General features: G+C 45.4%; 1 protein-coding gene across 2 annotated transcripts in view; it reads right to left on the bottom strand.

Annotated features, from left to right (window-relative positions):
• The window catches only part of PCTP (phosphatidylcholine transfer protein), a 238,823-nt gene extending 217,633 nt beyond the window's left edge, over positions 1 to 21,190 (bottom strand). Inside the window, exon 1 of one of the 2 annotated variants that reach the window (XR_015297509.1) lies at positions 20,997 to 21,190. Coding sequence is in view for 1 of the 2 variants with exons in the window: in XM_086930871.1 (XP_086786997.1) it covers positions 20,997 to 21,125 (129 nt within the window). In the remaining variant the exon portion in view is untranslated. The remainder of the gene's footprint in view (positions 1 to 20,996) is intronic. The other variant, XM_086930871.1, reaches the window with a different exon arrangement.
• Positions 21,191 to 22,984: the final 1,794 nt, after the last annotated feature.

The following is a 22,984-nucleotide window of genomic DNA, read 5'->3' as shown; positions in this document are numbered from 1 at the left end:
ACCCCTCAGCACTCGACATCCTTCGTGGGATGGCTCATATCTGGCTCCTGGTTGTCCTCAGTATCGCCTGGTCCCCACAGCTGCAGAGTCAAGGTCATCGACATCTATCCTGAAGCACCCAACATCAGTGGTAGTCTACCAAGCCCCTGGTCACTCTCAAGTGACCCAGACTCTGACCCTCTGCTTTCAGGTACTCTTTATCGAGAATCCATGGTTGGATTACCACTGACACTTTCTTCTATCAGTGGCACTTTCCTCAAGTCCTCCATTGGGATCGCCGGAGGCTTCCGATGCCATTTCACACCTATGCGCCCGGCTCCCCTGGGATTGGTAACTTGGGTACCAAGGTATCCATGGATAGGGTGGTTCTCCATCCTTCTGTCTTCCACGGGGTTTCCTAAGGGTCCACTGGGAAGGGTCCCTAATCTTAAAAAATCCAACACGAGTTACACGTACATTTGTACGGAGCCCGCGGTTGTGTTCTCACACTGCACGCGCCCTCCATGGAGTCTTGGTCTACTTACCTTGGGTGGTTCCTTTGGTCCCCAGCGATTCTACAACCTCCCAACATTGTCCTGACTCAAGTTGTGGTTCTTATACCACTTTCTTAGTATATGGTTTGATCCCCCACTGGGGCCCACTATATATTAGTTCTATTTACTGAGATTTCTTAGTATATGGTTTGGTCCCCCACTGGGGCCCACTATGTATTAGTGCTATTTACTGTGATTTCTTTGTTGTAGTATTGTGTGCTTTGTGTATATCTCTGTGTGGGAAGTACTGAACCATACTAGAGAGTACTATATAATAAATACATATTTTTTATAAATACCTTATGTGGGTCTTTTTTCATTTAATCTATACTTTAAGATTGCATTCTGGTAAAACAAGCTGCTTTATGCTCCTTCAAGACTAAGCCTGAAGGCTGCTCTCCACAGCTACGACTTAGAGAGCTTTCTGTGGTTGTCTAAGATCTCTTAAATCACCATAAGGGTTATCTGGACTCGTGCTAGGTCCCCACTCACATTAGTAGACATCCTATACAAGGCCAGCTTCTCACACATGTTTAGTGGAGAAGTATGTACATTTTAGCACATGGATATCAGTGGTAACGTCCTCAGAGTCCCAAGGCCAACAAAAAGAATCAGCAATTCATGAGGCAAAAGGTCTGGGGAAAGACCACTCTAAGGATGACAGGTTGAACTGCGTACAAGACCCAGTGGCTAGCTCTTCTTGTATAATTTAGTTTTTATGTTTTATTATGGCCAAATAATACTACATTAGGAAGCAGAGAGCTTGATTGTGACTAATGAAAAAAGTTAATGGAGGCGATACCTAGCAAGGGTCTGTAGTGCATGGACAAAACATGACTAATAAGAAGCAGTGCTGTGATGGAAGTGACTAACAAGAAGTAGAGCTCTGAGGGCATGATGAATAAGGAGCAACACTGTAGGAGTAATGAGCAGCAGTGATAAAAGACAGCAGTTAATAGGGATAACCATTGTGGTAGCATGACTAAAAAGATGCAGTACAGTATGGCTGTAATCACTGTGGTAACTCCTAAGTATTCAAAGCTGGGCGACGAATGTTTTATACTAGCAGCGATTCAAATGCCATTTCAAGCACAAACGGGCCTGAATCAGCATGAATAAAACTCTGATGCTACACAAATAGATTTAAATCAATAAATGCATGACCACGATTGGCTCCATGTCATGGCGGTGGCGTTTAGCCAAAGTAACAATTACGCAGGTTGGGCTTGAAGTTCCTGTACTTTCTTTCCTACAATTCTCATCCTGAATGTCACATAGGGGATACGGCTCCAACTCAGGGTTTTAAATGGGTCATTACTCACAGGCACTGAGTACCCGTGCTTTGGAATTTTTTTTCTTGTGAGTACCAGAACTTCTCCAGTCCTGAGATTACCAGTACTCACTTGGGCCTGTCCAGTTTTGGGCTAAGCCGTCACACGAGCATGCACCCATAGGCTATAATAACCATTTTCCAGTAAGCAGCCACTGCTTTGAATATGACGTGTGACGTCACGCTTGATGCTGCACTGTGGCAGAAAAGTAGGAAATCCCTCTAAAGAGAGCTGTTCGCAATGGCTTCCCCTTCCTGCTTTGCCAACTGCACTGGTTAGCATCAATCTGCCCAGCAAAGAGAGGACTGAAACTTCTACTCAGGACCCAGGGAGGAAAGAATATATGACTGTTGAGGAGGCCATCATGTCCCCTGCAGGTAGCCACCACTTGGTAACAGGGCCAGCCTTTGCCTCAGACTGGAAATGAGGGACGGGTGTGTTGGACCTGACATCCTTAGGGTGGCCCTTCCCCCAACTTTTTACCTTTTGACTCCCACTTTTGCTGTATCGTTTTGTGGACCTCAGGACTCGGACCACTTTACCACTGCTATCCAGTGCTAAAGTACATGTACTTCTCCCCTAAAACATGCTGACAATAAGCTTACTAATAGGACCCTTGTAAAGTGGTATACCATATACCCAGGGGCTGTAATCTAGATGCTACTAGTGGGCCTGCAGTACTGGTTGTGCCACCCACACAAGTAGCCTTTCAAACCTGTCTCAGGCCTGCCATAGCAGGGCCTGCATGTGCAGTTCACTGCCACTTCAACACTTAAAACCACTTGCCAAGACTTGAACATCCTTTTTATTACACATACTTCACCCCTAAGGTAGGCCCTAAGTGATCCCTAAGAGCGGGGTGCTGTGTAACTAAAAGGCAGGACATGAACTTGTAAGTTTTATAAGTCCTGGCAGGAGCAGGCAGCTAAATTAGTTTTTCACTGCTGTGAGGCCCACTCCTTCCAGAGGCTAGCATTGGGGATTCCTTAAAATACATTTTAAGCTGTGATTCCTGATAGGAAAGAAGTAGCTACTTCATGTTTATTATGTTTGGAATGGTGGTGATAAATCGTCTTTAGAGATAGTTGTATTTGACATTACCATTTTTTAAATGCCACTCTTAGAAAGCAGACATTTCTCTGCTCTCAACTTTGCTCTGTGTGCCTGCAGCCTGACTATAATACGCATCTGGGCTAGGTGACAGCTACACTTTGTGCATTCCCTCTAGACAGCCATAACACAGGACGAGCTGGGTGTGACGGGATTCATCTACATACTGATAGCCTTCCTGGGAATGAAGGGGGCAAGGTAGCTCATACGAACATCTGAATACGGTATGCCCTGCCATCAACCAGAGGGCTGATTCATCCCTATTGGTAGTCTAGAGCCAGGGCTGGGTTGAAAGGGATTCTCGTGCACTTTAGAAAATTCTTTTGAACTCACCCGCTACATCAAAGGAACTTTTGGGTATAAGTACTAGGGCTCTGGCCCTACTAAATCAGTTCACTACTGGACCTGGGAAGAACCCTGCTAAAAAAAACACGCCTGCAGAAATTGAGTTTGAGGTGGCCAGGTTAGAATGCCACACTGTGAAGCAGCTGAAAAATGTCTGCAAGAGCCTCCAAGTACTAAAAGGAAGGTGTAGCTATAGAAAGCTTTGACAACCTGGGCAGAGACCCAGGAGGCAGAGGATAACATTCCAGAGGAGTAGGAGCAGGAGATCCCTCCGAACAACAGTGACCTGAATTTAGAGTCTGAAGTGGCTTTGAAACTGCCTGTAGCTGGGGCCAATAACTCACGAGGAGCAGTAGTGGTTACCAGAGCAGGGAGCAGTGTCTCCTTAAAGAGTCTGTCACCAGAGTAGCTGGCAGACAGGAGGGAGGAAAGAAAATGTCAAATTGGAGCTTGCCACATTGGAGCAGGCTTTAGAAGAAAGAAGGCTGGCCATGGAGGATAGGAATATTTTTCATGAGCTCATCCTGAGATGGCTGGACATAAGAGCCCAACAAGTGGGGTCCAGCAATCGCAGCAACGATGGCAGCGTATCTACAGGATCTACAAGTGATCCCGCATCCATATCCCTAAAGATATGGTGCTCATCTACAATGTGGGGCATGACATGGCTAAATGGCTGGCAGCCAATGATGTGGCTTTAAAAGTGCACACGGTCCCAGAAGAGTACTGGGGGTGGTAGCCTTTGGTGGTACATGTCCACAGTGGGGAGGGAAACACTCCTTACTTTAGAGGTGATGGACTAGACTAACTACACTGCCATAAAGGTAATTTTAGTCAGTAGGTTTGCCTTGACACCAGAGAAGTACAGGCAAAGGTTCAGGAGTAATCACAAACTCTCTACACAGACATTGGTGGATATTCTTGATTTCACTGGTACAATACTGATGAGCTGGGTGAGGGGCAGAGAGGTTGAAGTTTTTGATGGGTTGTACAACTTATGTTTGAAGGAGCACATTCTGAAAATTCTTTTCCAGAGCTGTGCCAACACTTGGTGGATAGCAAGCTGATTTACTCCAGGAAGCTTGCGGAGGAGGCAGACATCTGGGTCAGCACCGGAGTGTCCAAGAAGGTATCTATGGGGGACTCCCAAAATGGTGGTCAGGGATCCCAACTGAAGGAAGAGGGGGGATAAAAAGGAGTTCTCTAAAGGCCCTTACACTGATTGATAAGGGAAAGTGTTGGGTTCTCATTCCCAATTTGGCCACCAGAAGCAAAACTACCCTGACAAAACTCAGCAGCCCAAAACTCGTAAGATCTAGGAGTGTGGTGAGTATGGACACTACAAAGGGGATCCCAAGTGTCCAAAAAGAGCACCCCCCTTGGAGGTAAAAACCCTGGGGCGGCTGGCATAATGCCAGGGGAAGATATTTTCACAGTTAATGGGGAGTTTAGTGGGGTTACCCTAGTGTCCCTAGGTGACAGCAAGATGGTTCTTAAGATCTATGTGCCATCACATACTACACGTACAGGCAATAGGTCACCATCAATCGACGAGGTGTTGAGACTGAGGAATACAGGTGCCAGCCGGACTATGGTAAGGAGTCAGCTGGTTTCCCCAAAGCAGGATGATTCCCAATACAATCCACCAGGTTGTGGTGGCTGACAACAGTGAGGGTCACTGTCCAGAAGCCCTCATTCCATTTTTTTGGGGGGTGGGGTGTTTAAAGTCTTCTACAAATTGCTGTGAGCCCTGCCATACCTGTGGACTGTTTGTTAGGTAATGACCTTGAGCACACTATCTGGAAAGAAGTGGAGATCAAGGGTCACGTGGAGATGTTGGGGTTACCTGAGTGGATCTGTGCCACAACAAGGTCCAAGGCTGCCTGGGAAGGGAGTCAAAAAGGGCTGGAGCCTGGAATAATGGCCCAGCCTGCAGCTAAAACTGAGAAAGGCACAGGCCAAAGGAAACCAGCCCTTTGAATGTACCCCCAGGGAGATGGATTGGGCACCTTTGGTGGCCAACCAGGAGTCCATTGAGGAGGACATTGCTCCCCTTGGTGACCTGCCTACACATGCTAATTGGCATGTTGCAGGAGGACCAACCTGGGAGGAGTTCTGTAAGGCACAGAGGGAGTGCTCAGCCCTTGAGGGTATGAAGCCCCAGGCCGAAACCCAAGCAGCAGGTGAGCAACAGGTGATTTCTCTGGGAGCTAACACATTTACTGGAAGGATTTCCTAAGGCTCCTGTGTATGGGGCGCCAAGGGCCCTGGTGGTCCCCCAATACTACAGTGCCTTCGTACAGGAGTGGGTTCACGACATACCCCTGGCAGGACACTTGGGCCAAGACAAGCCCTTTTCATGGCTTGCTCCACAATCAGGACATCGTCAGATATGTTCTGTAGGCCTTGTGTACCCGACCGGATAGTTGGTAAAATGCTAAAAGCTCCCCTCGAAACAGTAGCCATCATTAGCACCCCTTTTGAAAGAGTGGGCATCAACATTGTTGGACCTATGGATCCTGCTTCAGGCAACAAGTTTATCATTGTTCTGGTGGCTCATGCTACCTGGTGTCCAGAAGCAATCCCTCTGAGGACCATCACTGCACCAGCGGTGTCAAAGGCTCTGATGGGGATTTTTACTCGAGTGAGTTTTGCCAATGAAGTTGTGTTGGGCAAGGGTACAAACTTCAAGTCTGCATAGATGCAGTCACTGTGGAAAGAATCTGGGGTTACTTACAAGTTCTTCACACCTTAAAAGCCCCATGCCAATGGGCTTGTTGAAATATTCAAAAGGGTCCTAAAAAGGCATGATCAGAAGTCTTCGGAGGAAAAAGTGGGATATCCTCTTGCCCGGCCTGTTGTCCTACTAGGAGGTGTAGCAAAGGGGAGTGGGATTTAGTCCCTTTGAGCTTCTGTACAGTCATCCTGTTGGAAGACCTCACAGCGTAGGCAGAAAGTGTGGATCGTGGAATCCGTGGAGCCCAGTGCCCTTTAGAACTGTTGGACTGGGTCTTATGGGGTAAGTGAGACGGAGGGTAAGGTCACTTACGTGTTGGAATTTAAGATGCCCAAGCAACCCCACAGGATGCATCACATCAATCGCCTCAAACCACACTTTCAGCTCACCATGCTGATGGCGACAGATGGAGCAGAGGGAGAAAAGAGTGAACCGCTCCCTGACCTCTTGGCCTCCAAGGAGAAGGATGGGTCAGTGGAAGGTGTAATCCTTTCCTCTGCTTAGGATCCTGAACAGTAGAGGGACTGTCATGAAGTGTTGGAACAGTACTTCTCTCTTTTCTCCCTTACTCAAGGATTACTCACCTGTGTACCCTTGCTGTGAATACAGGGGACAACCTCCCTGTCAAGAATAAGTTAAATTAATATACTTTGTTTGCTACTAAAGAGTGATACCTTTTTTTAACATAGTTTATGTGAGACGCTGTGTGACGGAGTATCGGTGTATTAGTGGGTATTTGAGTGGCTCCACAGATGTGTGAGTGGGTGTGTACTACAGTATCGTACTTTCACAGCTCAATGAAGAGGGCCTGGGCCAACTTTTAGCCTACATCTCCTGGAGGTTACTCCCCAGGGAATGAAGGAAGAGTGCAATAGAAAGAGAAGCTTTTGCTGCAGTCAAGGCACTTGAGGTCATACCCCTTTGGAATGACCACTCACACAGAAAGGGGTCCCTGAAAGGCTGCATAGGCAGGGAGAAATAGGGAAAACTAGGTAATGCCAACAAGGATTACAAGGCGAGCGTGAAATCGTTCCCAGGGAAAAAGAGGGACCAGATAGCGTTCCAAGGTCTAGATCCGTGGCATCAAGGTGCCTACAGTCAGACTAATACTGGAAACACTGGAGGACCTCAGACGGGCCGGGACTCCACATGAGGATGGGACCGGAGCCAGCCGGGAGGCCCCGTAGTGGCCAGATGATCCAAGAAAGTTCCAGAAGCTGCGAATGAGGTAGGTCGAGATAACGGTGAGCATGGATCCAAGACCAGTCCTTTGCACTCTCTCGGATATAGGGAAACGGCCATTGGAATCCCAGGATGCAAGTGCTGGAGTAGTTCTGTCCATTTGTCCCTCTCATTGGAACTGCTATGACAACAGAAAAGTGATTCTACCAAATGAGTCTTATTACATATAATGTTTCAATGATGTACACATCTCTCCTATTATTCTAGCCATATAGGTTACTGCCAGTACGCTCACTTGTGTCTACATAAACTGGGACATTATTTTATTTAAACATTTGTGTAAAGAAATTGGGGAACCTATATTTAATAGGACGTATGTGGATGTGTGGGTATGTATTGGTTTGTATGAATGATTGGTTGTGGTTGTGTTGGTTGCGCCTGTTTTTTTCTTTGTTTATTATTATCATGTATTAATCCCTAAACCAGAGGTATTCAAACTTTTCCAGGTTGAGCCCCCCCAGCTGAATTCCCCCAGATGTTGGGCCCCCCCACCACCCGACCGAAACCTCGGGAATCCGGCACACCACATGATCGACTGCAACACGCACACCACGGGCCATATCCGGCAAACAATGCTCAACACAACAAGAGTGCCTAGCAAACTGCAGGCCTGTGAGTGGTTGTGGCGAAACGACAGAGGCGTACCACAGAGCTCAAAACACAATCCTCCAAGGCAAAGGAAGTCATCACAACCCTCCCCATCCATCATGTATACCTTGTCATCCACCAACTCTCCCACCATTCATTCCTTCCCTCCATCTGTGCCCCATCCACATCCAAACCCCTTCAACCACTTGCAAACCCATCCACTATCCATCCCTCCATCCATCATCTCACCCATCCATCCCTCCATCCACCCCCTCACCCATCCATCCATCATCCATCCATCCCTTTACCCAATCCATCCCCTCACCAATCCATCCACTCTTCCACCCATCCATCCAACCACTCACCCCTTCACCCAAGCTATCCTCTCACTCATCCATCCACTCCTCCATTCATTCATCCATCCACTCCTCCATTCATCCATCCATCTACTCCTCCATTCATCCATCCACTCTTCCACCCATCCACTCACTCACTCATCCATTCAACCACCCACCCTCTCACCCATTCAGCCATCCCCTCACCCACTCATCCATCCACCCAGTCACTCATCCGTCCACCCACCCTCCCCCCACTCATACATGCACTCTCTGACCCATCCATCTCCATGCTCCTCTCCTCACCCATCTATGCACACACCTGCCCATCCACTCTGCCAATCATTCATCCATGTCCTCACTCATCCATCCATCCATCCTCCCCTTCTCTCTCCATTCCCCCCTCACCCAGCCACCCATCCCTCCAGCCACCCATCCCTCCATCCACCCACTCATCCATCCACTCATCCACTCATGAATCCATCCATTGACCTCTCACCCACCCCTTCACTCCTCCACTCCTCCACTCCTCCATCCATCCCCCGTCCATCCACCCTCCTCAATCACCCATCCATCCCCACATCCACCCCTTCACTCATCCATCCATCCATTCACCCCTTCACCCATCAATACATCAATACATCCATCCATCACCTCTCTCATCCATCCACCCACCGACTCGTCCACCATCCACCCCCCCATCGATCCATCCACCATTTCACTGATCCATCCATCCCTCCACCCATCCATCTACCCTTCCAACCATACACACATCCATCCACTCCCATCCATCCCTCCACTCATGCAGCCATCCTCTCTCCCACCATCCATCCACCCCTTCACCTATCCATCCATCCGCTCACTCATCCATCCATCCACCCCCCCACCCATACATCCACCATGTCACCCACACCTCCACCATTCCACCCATCACTCCACCCATACATCCACCACTCCACCCATACATCTATTCACCCACATGGCAGCATAACGGACGTCTGGTGGCCGGCTCCACCCGACATCCCTCGCTCTCCCTCTAGCTGCCTCTGTCTCCCTCGCTATGCCTCCCTCGCTCTCCCTCTGTCTCCCTCGCTCTCCCTCTGTCTCCCTCGCTCTCCCTCTGTCTCCCTCGCTCTCTCTCACTCTGTCTCCCTCGCTCTCTCTCACTCTGTCTCCCTCGCTCTCCCTCACTCTGTCTCCCTCGCTCTCCCTCACTCTGCCTCCCTCGCTCTCCCTCGGTCTGCCTGTCTCCCTCCCTCGCTCTCCCTCTGTCTGCCTGTCTCCCTCCCTCGCTCTCCCTCTGTCTGGCTGTCTCCCTCCCTCGCTCTCCCTCTGTCTGCATGTCTCCCTCCCTCACTCTCCCTGTCTGCCTCAGTTTCCCTCGCTCTCCCTCGCGCTGCCTCCCTCGCTCTCGCTCTGTCAGCCTCTGTCTCCCTCCCTCGCTCCCCCTCTGTCTGCCTGTCTCCCTCCCTCGCTCTCCCTCTGTCTGTCTGTCTCTGTCACCTTCCCCCCTCCCTCTTCATCTCACCATGCCTGTGTGTGCCCGGGCTGACACAGCTTCTGGGCACACACACACACTCAGCCAGGCAGCCGCACCCGAGCACTTCACACCTCTTTAAGAGACCATTCGCATGCTAATGAGCTTTGTTCAGCTCTTAGGCCCCTGCAGCCCCACTCTGACGGAAATCGCCCGCCCTCACAGAGAGTCTCTGCATCGCGCTGCACAAAGGGAAGATCGGAATGGAGCACGCGCCCCCCACCCCCTGGGATGGTGCCGCGCCCCCCCAGGGGGGCGCGCCCCACAGTTTGAAGAACCCTGCCCTAAACAATTCCCTTTCCTTGAGATATATTTAATAAAATTCATATTTTTCATTTGATAATCCTCTGCTTCATGCTTTTGAGCTCCAGTTTCTTGTATGCGTGTGAATATATCAGTGGCTATTAGCACATCAAATATATGTGTTCAGGCAGGGTGATTTTTCCTTATTGGCATACATGTTTGGAACTCGCTTCCTGCTTCAGACAGGTCCCAGACCCCTCAGGTAGCTCATGCATTAGAGGGGTGAAAATCTAAACGTTTTGTGGTGCTCCATTACCTTACAGGGTATGGACTTCAGGGTGGACACAGACCAGGAACATACCATGCCAATGCTGATAGTCTGTCCAGGTTTTTCCACCTTAGTGATGAGAACTCCCTACATGTTGGGTAGCTCTCTCCACTTTCATCTAGGGGAAGTGGGGTGCACGTGTTAGACGTGTCATCCTTAGGGTGGTCTTCATCCCAACCTTTTGCCTCGCATTTTTGGTATTGTTTTGTTGGCCTTAGAACTCTGAGCACTTTACCACGGCTAACCAATGCGAAGTGCGACTAGTAAGCCTGCAGCACTGGTTGTGCCACCCTCACAAGCAGTTTTGTAAACCGGTTGGAGATTACCCCTTGCACTGATCGCTCTTTGCACCGCGGACTTCCTTTCCCCTGCTGCCGGTGATTTTTACATGCCATGGTAAGACCGCGTTGCTTGACAGCTCTAGTCCGATCACTTACTGGCTTACCGCCCCTTCCTTGTTAGTAACCCCCATCCGTGTCCCCTTCCTTCCTTTAGACTGCAGCTCCCAACAAGCAGGTCTACATTCGATTGATGTCCTACAGGTAACTTCCAAGCGCCTGAGTTGAACCGACACACTGCGCCCTCACTCCATACCCTGACCAGATGTCCCCTCTGTTCTTGCAGCAGTTCCAGCCAAGCAGGTTCTCTCCCCGGCTTATCCCTCTCTCATAGTGCCATCAGGTATCCCTTAATCACTTACTCTGTTTTACCACTCTTCTCTAGGCTCTACTTATTCTGATTACCCCTCTTTTCCTTTCTGATTCCATACAGCACTATTCCAGAATTAAGTAACAGTCGTCCTGATGATGACCTTGATTTAAATAGGTCGAAACGCTGTCGACTCAACAACGCCATTCGCGGCCACCAAAGGGTTATTCGTAAAAAATGCAATTGTACTTGTAATTGTAACAAACATTTGTTTGACCCCCACAATTTATTGTTTTACTGTTTCTTTGCCTCTTCACGTTGTTCTTTAATCACTTGTGTCACTGCGCCATTCACTCACAGCAACACTTCCAATGCACAATTGGTTGTTATGGTTACTGCAATCTAGTTTTATCATAGTTAAATCTGTGGGTAGGTTTTTTAAGTGTTCAGAAAAGTTAGGCGCTCGACTTCTTACGGTATAGTTTTGGCTTGTCGTGGTATCAAGGTAGGTGCTTCTTGGTCAGAGGAAAACCTTAACCTCTGTAAAGAGAAGTGGTGCAAACCACCCCCCTCTTATGTCAATTTGGCAGGGAACCAGAGCACCCTATACTTTTTCAAATATCTTCTTCATCAAGTGTTCATTTATTCAGGATAGATCACACCAAATGGAGATTTTTCAAAAGGATTTTATTTGTGAACAGTGTCCACTTCTCAGGAATCACTGTATCTATCACTTAAGCCTACACGTGTTTCATCACAGCATGTGGCTGTGACTCATCAGGGCTGATCTTAATGATCTAGGCGCGTGGTCGGGGAGCCGGTGATAGTTCCAACCCGGTCCTAATCGGGTAGTTGTATGTAGTTATGAGGCACTTAAACGGTAATTCCGAGTGCCGTCAGGAAACTTTTGCGGTGAGCAAATGTCCTTAATTATAATCAGGCCGTGTACAGCCGTGGTTCAGCTTGTAAAGCTTCAGTCTCCGAGTGCGGGTTCCCTGCCAAATAGTTTTATCATAGTGCTATTATAACTACATGCAAATAACAAATCTTCCACTCTACATTGGTCTCCCTCGTCTCCTTTTTTTCTCCTCTTGTGTGATTACTACACCTTCTATGAACAGTCCCCCCTGAATGATATACCAGTTGAGACATTGTTGTTTGTTATATAACTATCTAGGCCAGCAAGTGTCAGATAGGGCATGGGTCTGTGGTGTACTTGGTATACCTGGTGGACAGGGTGAAGGTGCAACCCCTTCAGGCCAAGATAGAAACCATAACGGCCAGAAAGTTCCCCAAAACTCTGACTGAGGTCAGTGCATTCTTGAGCTTCACTAGTAACTATAGAAGGTTTGTCAAGACTTATGGTATCACTGTTGCCTCTTTGACTGAGCTGACTCTGAATTGTGATTTGGACTGAGGCACGCCAGAAAGCATTTGAGTCCCTGAAACAAGCCATGAGCACAAGGCCCTTGAGTTCTCCCAGGAGTTAAACATTCAGAAAGGTGTCTCAGAGCATGGTATAGGGGCAGTACTTTCACAGCTCAATGAAGAGGGCCTGGAGGTTACTCCCCAGGGAAAAGAGGTGGGTTGCAATAGAAAGAGAAGCTTTTGCTGTGATCTTGGCACTGAACAAGTTGAAGCCATACCTGTTTGGCACTCACTTCCTGATTCAGAAAGACCACAGGCCCCTCATGTCGCTCATGCAAATGACGGGTGAACATCCCAAATCTTTGGGGTAGTCCATTTCCTTACAGGGTATGGACTTAAGGGTGGGACACAGATCAGGCATTGATCACACTAATGTTGACAGTCTGCCCAGGTTTTTCAGCCTAAGTGGTGAGAACTCCCTAGAGGTTGGGTATCTCTCTCCACTTTCAGCTGGGAGGGACAGGTGTTGGACCTGTCATCCTTCGGGTGGTCTTTATCCCAATTTTTTGCCTTTTGCCTCTCATTTTTGCTGTATCGTTTTGTTGGCCATAGGACTCTGGGTCCTTTACCACTGCCAACTAGTGCTAAAGTACAAGTGTTTTCCCCCAAAACGTGTTGACAGTGGCATATACCAGATTGGCACATTTAATTTACTTATAAGTCCTTTGCAAAGTGGTATACTATGTACCCAGGCCCTGTAATCTAAATGCTACTATTGGGCCTTCAACACTGGTTGCCACCCACACAAGTAGGCTTTCAAATCTGTCTCAGGCCTGCCATTGCAAGGCCTGTGTGTACAGTTTACTGCCTCTTCGATTTGGTATTTGAAACCACTTGCCTAACCTTAAATTCACCTTTTATTACACATTAGTCACCCCTAAGATAGGCTCTCTGTGACCCTAAGGGCAGGGTGTTCTGTAATTAAAAGTAAGGGCATGTACTTCTAGGTTTTATATGTCCTGGCAGCGACAAACAGCAAAATTCTTGTTTCACTGCTGTGAGGTCTACTCCTTCCATAGGCTAACATTGGATATTCCCAAAAATACCTTTTAAGCTGTAATTCATGATAGGAAATTAGTAGCTACTTCATGTTTAAAATATTTTAAATAGTGGTGCTAAATCCACTTTAGTTATAAACCTGAATTTTACATTACCATTTTAGAAATGACACTTTTAGAAAGAGGACATTTTTCTGCTCTCAACTTTGTTCTGTGTGCCTGCAGCCTGTCTCCAATACACGACTGGGCAGGGTGACAGCTACACTTCGCGCATTCCATCTAGACAGCCACAACACAGGAAGGGCTCCGTGTGACAGGGGATTCATCTTCATACTGATATCCTTCCTGGGCAGGTAGGGGGACGAGGGAACTCACAATTACATATGAATAGGTTGTCTCCAGCCCTCACACAAAGGGCTGATTTACCCTCCATTAGCAGCCTGGAGTCAGGGCTAGGTTGAAAGGGATCCTTGTGCACTTCAGAGAACTCTTTCGAAGTCACCTCCTAAATAGAGCTACTTCCAGGTATAAGTACTAGGGCTCTGTCCCTACTAAATCAGTACCCACCTGTACCTGGGAAGGACTCTGCTGGAGTAAAGCCTGCTGTTCTGAAGGATTGGCACTCTTCTGTGACTGACTGTTCTGAGGAACTGCTACTCTGCTTTGCTGGGCTGCCCTGCTGCCTGTCTGTCTATCTATCTCTGCCCTGCTGAGGTCAAGAACTGAACCCAGAAAGACTCCAAGGGCTTGCTGGCTTGCCTCGTGTTTTCTGAAGTCTCAGGGATGCAAAAGACGTCCTACAATTCTGCTGGAGCTACCAGACTCTGCCTTCTATGAGCCCTTCCATGCCTGAGGGCCCCATCCAAGCTCTGGGACTCAGAAGTGACTTCTATAGCTGCTTTAATCATCTACAGGTCCTGAGCCCTTTAAATCAAGCTTTTTGGCTCTTTATGAACACCAATGGGCCCGTTTTCTCTGGAACCGCGTCCCTCGTATGAAGGATCAGCGAGAGCAGGTGCAACTTTGTCTTTTCGCATAGCAGTATTGCCACCTGCGACTGCAATGCCTCCACCTGTCTGTCTGCGACGCCCGGTGGCTCTGTGAGCACCGCCAACTGTCTCCACCGATGCTCACTGTGCTCCTGGAGAACATGTTCCCCACCAACAGGACTCTTGGCTCTACTTGAAGAAGGTAACACTTCAGGGGGACTTGTTTGGAAATCTATCCAAACACACTCCATCGTGGTTGGCTTGACTTTTCAGATTTACCCCAGTCTAGCGTGACCTTAAGTAACCTTCAGTGCTATTTACTTGTAAGCACTGTTTTTGGATTTAATCTTTGAAAATGTATATCTCGACTTCTATCAATTGGATTTTTGTCAATTTTATCTTGTTTTACTCAGAAAAATATTCTCAATTTTGTTGTATTTACATTGAGTTACACAAATACTTTACACATTCCTCTTAAGTTCAAGCCGGACTGCTTAGTGCCAAGCTACCAGAGCGTGAGCACAGGTAAATTTAGGGTGTGTATCTAACTTAATCTGACTAGGGTGGTGGTGATCTCTGCCAACTAGAGATCCCATTTCTAACAGGGTGTATAAAAGGAAGAAGGGGTAACGTAAGAATCTTATGGAAGGGAACAGGCGCCTATTACAGCTGTCACCTATGGTATAGGGAAAATACTGGGCATGTTTATCTTTACATCTTCTTATTCAGAAACAGCCAAGAATTGGAGGTGAAAAATAATTCTTGTAAAATGTTCAGGACTATCATATTACATGACAATTATCTCTCAGTTTTTTGGTAATCATTCTGAAATGTTTTAGACAGCCTCTACATTTTCTTTAACTGCTTTCTTCATCTACTGGCAGGTTTATGTTTATGTCTCAGCAGGGAAAAAAATGTTGTGCTTCTGTGTTATTTCCAATATTTTTTTAACAACCTGCATGTAAAAATGGGGAAGAAACAGCCAAGGTCAAACTTGCATCTGTCGCTTGGTACTGGCTCTTGTCTTCCTTGTGGAGTGAAATGAGGGGAATGGCTCCATTCATCCCAATGTGGTTATATGAGGAGACTCAATAAGTAATGTTGATGACGAGGGCACTCGGTTAATGAAATTACACTGCGTATTACGGTATGTGTGCAGTGTTGGAAATATGCCTGCGGAGCATATGAATGAGAAACCATGAAAGTGGCCTAGCCCTGAATGGCGACTAGGACTCCAACACGCACTACTTATTGAACAATACTAATATTCAGTGCAAAAAAAAATGTTCAGGAATAAATTTTCTTTGGTTCAGTTCTATCACATAGGATTTTCCTATATTTATGCGTTGGTTTTGATTGAACACGAAAACAAAACAATATTACAACAGATTTAGAATACAACAAAAAACTTTTTTAATGCAATACATTGCAGTGACCCAATGCATTTCGGGACACTTGATCCCTTCGTCAGGGGTATTCTGTGGAATGAAAGAAAAAGTCTCAAATGGAGCACCTTGGGATCGGTTTTAAAAGTATAACACTTATGTGATTCTTATGATGTATCATGCAACCCATACCACGGTGTTGTGAAATGTCAGTGATTAACAACTGCACTTACTCTCTATTCTCAGCTCTATGCTGGGTCACAAACAGAAAACAAAAATGAAAGGAATTATAAGTCACATCCGCCTGATGGGCTCTATACAATATCAGACCATCCAGCCAAGTTTCATGATTCAACATACCTGTGGTTCAGTGATTAGGTCCACCACTGAAGGTTTCAATCGGTTATAATTATATAAATGAACACCTGTTAATTAGAAACACACCTTTAGATTTACTGTCCTCCTAAATACTCGACACTACGTTCAGAAATTAATCACAAAAGCTCACCTAATTTGGTGCTAATCAGGACTTTAAATGTTGCAGTGACCCGGGTGTCCTTTCCATGAAACTGAAATACCAATTTCACAAAACTCATACCGAAGCAACTGACCTCCAAAACGTTCCACTGATGCCAACGAATGTAAATGTGGAAATTAATTCAGTATTCAAAAGCTCCCAATGCCACCTACGAAATCAAAGAAAGTCATGAGGAAGCGAAGCTCCCGTTTGTTTTATGTCAAGTGTTTACGAAAGACAACCAGACCTTCTTGCCACGTGGGATCGGAAAGAATATAATCATTCTCGAATGTTGCCATATACATATTCGCATAAGCAGGTTCTCATGTAAATCCCATTGAAGTTCCGTTTAGCTGAATGTAAAACTTCAGCAGTTGTAAAATGAAACATTTGGGTGCGACTGAGTTTTCTTGTGGAAGCAGGGCCCATTCAACAGATTCCAAACCATTTCCGTGCGGTATGGAAGTATATAATGCGACCACGTCAATGGTGCAAAGAATTCAATCTTCTGAAACCTCATCTTTAAGTGGGAGTTCACTCGGAGTCCGCTTTCTATTTCACATGCTTTTCGCGATCACGTGATCGCGTCGTTTCAAATACCAGGAAGTAATCCTTTTATACGCAAGTCGGAACCGTGCTGGTTTTAGAGGCGAGGAAGTTAGTCCGGTTGAAGCATTTCAACAGTGAAGTTGAGGCTTTGAACGGTGAGTATCATATTGAACCTCGTTTGTTTGTTCAGCGCGTATGTTTTGGCTACCGTTTGATTGAATGATGAGCATGGTATTTGGCATAAAACGAACGGGAGCTTCGCTTCCCCATTACTTTCTCTGTTGAACTTAGCTTGTTTTTCAGCGCGTATGCCTTGGTTTCTGTTTGTTTAAAGGAGGAGTGCAACACTTGACATAAAACGAACGGGAGCTTTGCTTCCTAATGACTTTCTTTGATTTGTAGGTGGCATCGGGAGCTTTTTAATACTGAAGTAATTTCCACTTTTACATTTGTTGGCATCAGTGGAACGTTTTGGCGGTCAGTTGCTTCGGTATCAGTATTGTTAAAGTCGGCAGCATTAATGTTACGGTCTGTCAACTGACGTTATGAAATTGGTATTTCAGTTTCATGGAAAGGACACCCGGGTCACTGCAACATTTGAAGTCCTGATTAGCACCAAATTAAACGAGCTTTTGTGATTAATTTCTGAACGTAGTGTCGCGCATTTAGAAGGATAGTAAATCTAAAGGTGTGTTTCTAATTAAAAGATGTTCATTGATATCATTTGAACCGATTGAATCTTCAGTAGTGGAACGAATCACTGAACCACAGGTATGTTGAATCATGAAACTTGGCTGGATGGTCTGATATTGTATTGCGCCCATCAGGCAGATGTGACTTATAATTTCTTTCATTTTTATTTTCTCTTTGTGACCCAGCATAGTGCTGAGAATAGAGAGTAAGAGCAGTTGTTAATCACTGACATTTCACAACACCGTGGTGTGGGTTGCATGATACATCATAAGAATCACATGTGTTATACTTGTAAAACCGATCCCAAGGTGCTTCATTTGAGACGTTTCCTTTCTTTACACAGAATACCCCTGACGAAGGGACCAAGTGTCTCGAAATGCATTGGGTCACTGCAATTTATTGCATTAAAAAAGTTTTTTGTTGTATTCTAAATCTGTTGTAATATTGTTTGTTTTCGTTTTCAAACAAAACCAACAATTAAATATAGGAAATTCCTATGTGATAGAACTGAACCAAAGAGAATTTATTCATTAAAAATTGTTTTTGCATTGAATGTTAGTATTGTTCAATAAGTAGTGCGTGTTGGAGTCCTAGTCGCCATTCGGGGCTAGTCCACTTTCATGGATATGAGGAGACTGGCAACTATTCTCCATGGTGCAGTGAAATCAAAGGACAGGCTCCACTTCCCCCTCTAGTACAGTGAGATCAGGTGACTTTTTTGTTTTGTTTTCCTGGAGTAGTGAAGTGAGGACACTGACTCCTATTCTGCCTGGTGCAATAGGACGCTCCCCGTAGCAAGTTCAGCATTTTCTGCCGAGATCGGTGTGTGATGTGCAGGTCTCACATTTGAATCCTGGTGAAGATGTTTTAGCAGTTAATCCTTCCCAGGCTGATAATCTAGATACCTATTTTGAACCTGTGATAAGAAGTTTATATTACATTGTATTATGTAAAGAGTTTAGTGAAAGCGGTATAAAATAACTGCATTTGTTTTAGCATATAGAAAGGTCCTTCCTTTGTAACAGGGCCACATATTTACTCAAACACAGGTGCTATGGGTTAAGCAGAGAGTTGAAATGCTGAATCCTGTGAACAACCCAGGGAGTATAGGCTCTGTGAAGGTTTAGGGTAACTCATCAGATATCTTCTTAACATGGTACATCATCCATATACCCAGCATCTGCTGAATACCTGAATACCCACCTTGCTAGACGTCCATGTTCCAAAAACAAGACGTAAAGGTATCTCATTTAAGTGGGCAGGTGGGTGCAAATCTTAAACATATACATTTAGAATAGTAAAGATCACTGATTTCATTCAAAACCAGTCAGAAAAAGTAAAGAGGGACTGGGGACACTGATCCAAGAATTGCATTCTCAAATGACGAGCATGTTCTGTGTGTTTGTGGAAACAATGTGTGACACAGTAGTTGGACCACTGCAAAAATGGTTAAAAAAGAAATTTGGTAGATATGCTCAGTGCACCCATCTGAAGTAAGCCGCTCTGGGCCTGGCTCCAGTATGGCCATGCCTAATGTTGGCCCTTCTCAGTAGACATTCGTTTTGTGTGCTTTTATTTGACTTATTTTCTATCTGAGAAGATTCTGGACTGCTTAAAAATGGTGAATCATTTGTTATTAGTGGGCATTAGATATACTTTTGGACTCTGAATTGCGCATGGTCAATCTTACCAAATTGATTGGCAGGATTCTTGTGCAGGGGTTTGTGGTGCAGTGGGGAGGTTGGGATACTTTAGATAAAGTTTACGTGCTCTTTAGCACCATTCTCTTTAAAACAAAAGAACTAAGGTAACAGAAGAATGCCAAGAAGTGGCACATATGATAAAGTGTCCACCCCAATAACCCATTTAGCCCCACAATCTAGCAATGTCTGCTGCACCATACTGTAGTGTGTGCATTCATGGTATATCTGGGCCTTAAAACAAAAAGTAGCCAGGGGAGCTCTCGGTCTTCAACAAATACTACCTCAGTAACATGCACATTTTTGAAGCATTGTATATTAAGCTGGACACGCCCTATTTATGCGAAGCCTCTATGGGACGGTCCTCACCCATTTCTTCCACTTCTGTTTTCTTGAGATAAGTCTGAGTTGCCTCTTATTAACTTCTTAGGCCAGGGTCCGTCTGCATCAGTAGGCGGTGTAATATAGCCAGTCTTAACAAATGAGGCTTTGTGATCTCTGTGGTTTGAGGGTACGCATTACTGTTCATGGTGGGATAAGATTTAATAGCATTGGTCTTTAGTGTGAAGGCAGAGTGAGCTTCTCAATGTGCCTGCCAGTGGGACACAAAGGTGCACATCCAATCCTTGCCCTCTCATTAGAGTGCCCAGCGCAATATTTCCATATTTGCCAATTGTAAATATGATTATGTAGGTAAAGTATGCAAAAGAGATAACAAGTTGATGAAATATTAGCAAAAGAAAATGGCGTGTTTACTGGTTAGGAGAGAGAGCGTACATGAACATATTTGTGGGTGAGAAAGCGCACAACGCAGAAGAGGTGAAGATTGAATGCATCATTATAGAGTAAAGACATTCAAAAAGACAGAGGCACTGTAAAGATTTTAGAAAGAATAAAGGGTGCAAGTGTCTACCCATAAAAAGAGCAGAATGGGATTGATTGACATTCCAAGGTCCTCCACCCCTTCCAGACATTACTAATGTCTAATTCAGTCTCACATTTTCAGAATTAATATATTTTCAATGTTAATTACTCATAAAAAAATCAAACCGAGCACATTAGTCATGATTGTATTTACTATCAAAATTCCATATGTTGTGTGTACTACTTGTGCAGAGGTAATCTGCACAAATGTTACATATTAAACGTATCCTTTTGCACAAGCATGGGCAACAAGAATTCTTCTAAAATAAAATAAATATCTCTATTAAGCGCACCAAGAAAAATTGGATCACGTTAAATGTTTGTCACCAGCTTTGCCCCCAGTACATATACACTGGCCTGAAAAAGTCTAAGTTGGTGAGTACCTGCATTTTTTTTCCATGTAAAGCACTGGTCCAGCAGAGAACCGGTACTGTACGCCGATTCGCTATGTAAATGTTTACAAGATACCACTCCTAACCTCGAGGCCTTCCTCGAACAGAGTACATGCTGTCTATTGGGTATATCTAGTCAGATCTTTTAAAGTTTCTTATCAACCCCTTCCAAAAGAGCAGTCCCACTAAATACTGTATCTGTCGCTTTATGTAAACAGACGTCCCATGTTGCCAAGTATCGATTTCCCTACGCTGCTACACTGCCTGCAATTCATTTTCCATAACTATTTACAAAATGAAAATGAAATTAAAACAATGCCGACTTTCACGACCCTCAGCTGTTGTGACAAGTCAAACAAAGACTGGCAGTAATCAGGTCTTCAATTAAATGGATTATTTTAAACGGATTGACGCTGAAGTTACAGTGTTAAAGTGCCGCCGTACCTTGTCATAGAGACGGTAGATTGTCATTCCCATGGACTCTGTGAAGAGCTCCCAACCTTCTGAAAGTATGGGCCGGTCCAGCTCCTGCCAGGCCTCTTGAAACTGCTCCTGCGAAAAGGCGAGCTCCATGGTGCCCTCTTGTAAGTCCGCGGACCTGCAGCGGCATAATACGTCACGGGCGGAATTTCGCTGCAGCCAATGCTGCTCTGCAGAGACACTTCCGGGTTCGCTGCTGCTGCCTTGCGACAGCAGCAGCGGAGTGTCCATAGAACAATCCACGTAGCAAGAACTGTTCTGTGCTTCCGACGCAAGTTCTGAAACGGGCAAAAAAGACATAGGTAGCTGAGTATTAGCCAGAGGAAGGGGATTGTGTAATGTGTACGGGTTTATGTCATTGTGATGGTTTACACTACATTTTAATTCTGATCAGTTTAGCCAAATGTAGCTTTACATGTCCGTTTACCTCAGTGAAAGGTTTGGGGTCAGTTGCCAAAACATTGGGAATAGCGATTTCCTCTGAATCACAATTAGGAACTCGCTATTCCTAATGTATTACACCTTTATTTTTAATTTTGCGATTTCTAGTGGGTCGAAAATTGACCTACCTCATATATATTAAAGAGGTAGGTCCCTGTTTGCGGCCAATTAGAAATGATAGGTATCACAAGGATGGTTGCTGTCAGCAGGCGGCCATGTCTGTGATTGCTTTTCAATAGAGAATTTTTGTAAATGCAGCCTGTTTTCCTAAAGGAAAACCAGATGTGTTTCAATACTTTTAAATGAAACATTTAACTTTATTTTTTATAAGAGTAGGCAAGTCTGTGGTGCCACTGCGTGCTCTTAAAAACAAGCATTTGCAATGCAATCGGTCTCGCCTTTGGGACTTTATAAGCATTTCACCATGCAGCACATTACTGTACATTAATGCAAAGTAGCCTAGCTATGGACTGTGTGGCAGTGATCATGGGACTGGCAGTAGATTTGGCAACAGATAAGTGAACATGGTATTTGAGCTCTTAGGAGTTGTTTGAAGAGAAATACATTAAATTATTGCTACGTTTTAGTTAAATTTGTAAAAAAGTGCAGCCTACAAAAAAGTCTGTCTAAGTTTGTGGAAATAAAAAGGCATGTTTTCAAGTTACTCCTGCCCTCCGATTCGCCACCCAAAGCTCCCCAGCATGGTCTCAACGGAAAAGCATATACCAATACTGGCATAATACACAGGCAATGTCTTTAATCGGGTCATGCTCATCTAAAGGACACAAGTCACACAAAGCAAAGTATTTTACTAAATGCAACACACAAGCAGCTGTTATCAGCACAACACCAACCATGCAGCAACATGTGATGTATGACAGCTCCACCACTTCGGGCTTTGTAGCCAACACTGCTGCATGTTGCATTCAGGGAAAATTCAGTACGGGCGCAACATCCTAGCACGCAATGTGTTGTTACTAAAAAGCTAAAAGTATTGTATTGTATTGTAATTACATTTATGTTATGTTATGTTATGTTAAATTAATTTATTGAGCGCTCTAACACCATTAGGTTCCTTGGCGCTATACAGAGGGAGCAGGGAGGAGAGACAGAAAATAACATAACAGAGGATAAAAACTAATTGTACGCTTCAGTGAAAAGGTGTGTTTTAAGGGAAGATCTGAATCTGGAGTAGGGGGAGGACAACCTAAGAGAAAGGGGTAAGGAGTTCCCAAAAAGACGGGGCTAAGAATGAAAACCTAGGGCCACCATGTTTCTTCCGCTTGAATCTAGGGACAGAAAGTAGAGCCATTTGAGATGACCGAAGGGTGCGGGAGGGAACATACTGATGAAGCAAAGAAGAGATGAAGGAGGGGCAGTGACCAGTGAGGGATTTGGAAATGATGCAACCAAGCTTAAATTTACAGCGAGCAGAGACCGGAAGCCAGTGGAGACTTTTTAGAAGAGGTTGTACATGTTGATCTCTGCGCTGATAGTATATCAGGCGGGCA

This window comes from Lissotriton vulgaris, chromosome 7 (assembly GCF_964263255.1).
Source record: "Lissotriton vulgaris chromosome 7, aLisVul1.2, whole genome shotgun sequence".
Lineage (NCBI taxonomy): Eukaryota > Metazoa > Chordata > Amphibia > Caudata > Salamandridae > Lissotriton > Lissotriton vulgaris.
The sequence above is the reverse complement of the archived record's forward strand: the minus strand, read 5'-3'. Positions and strand labels throughout refer to the sequence as shown.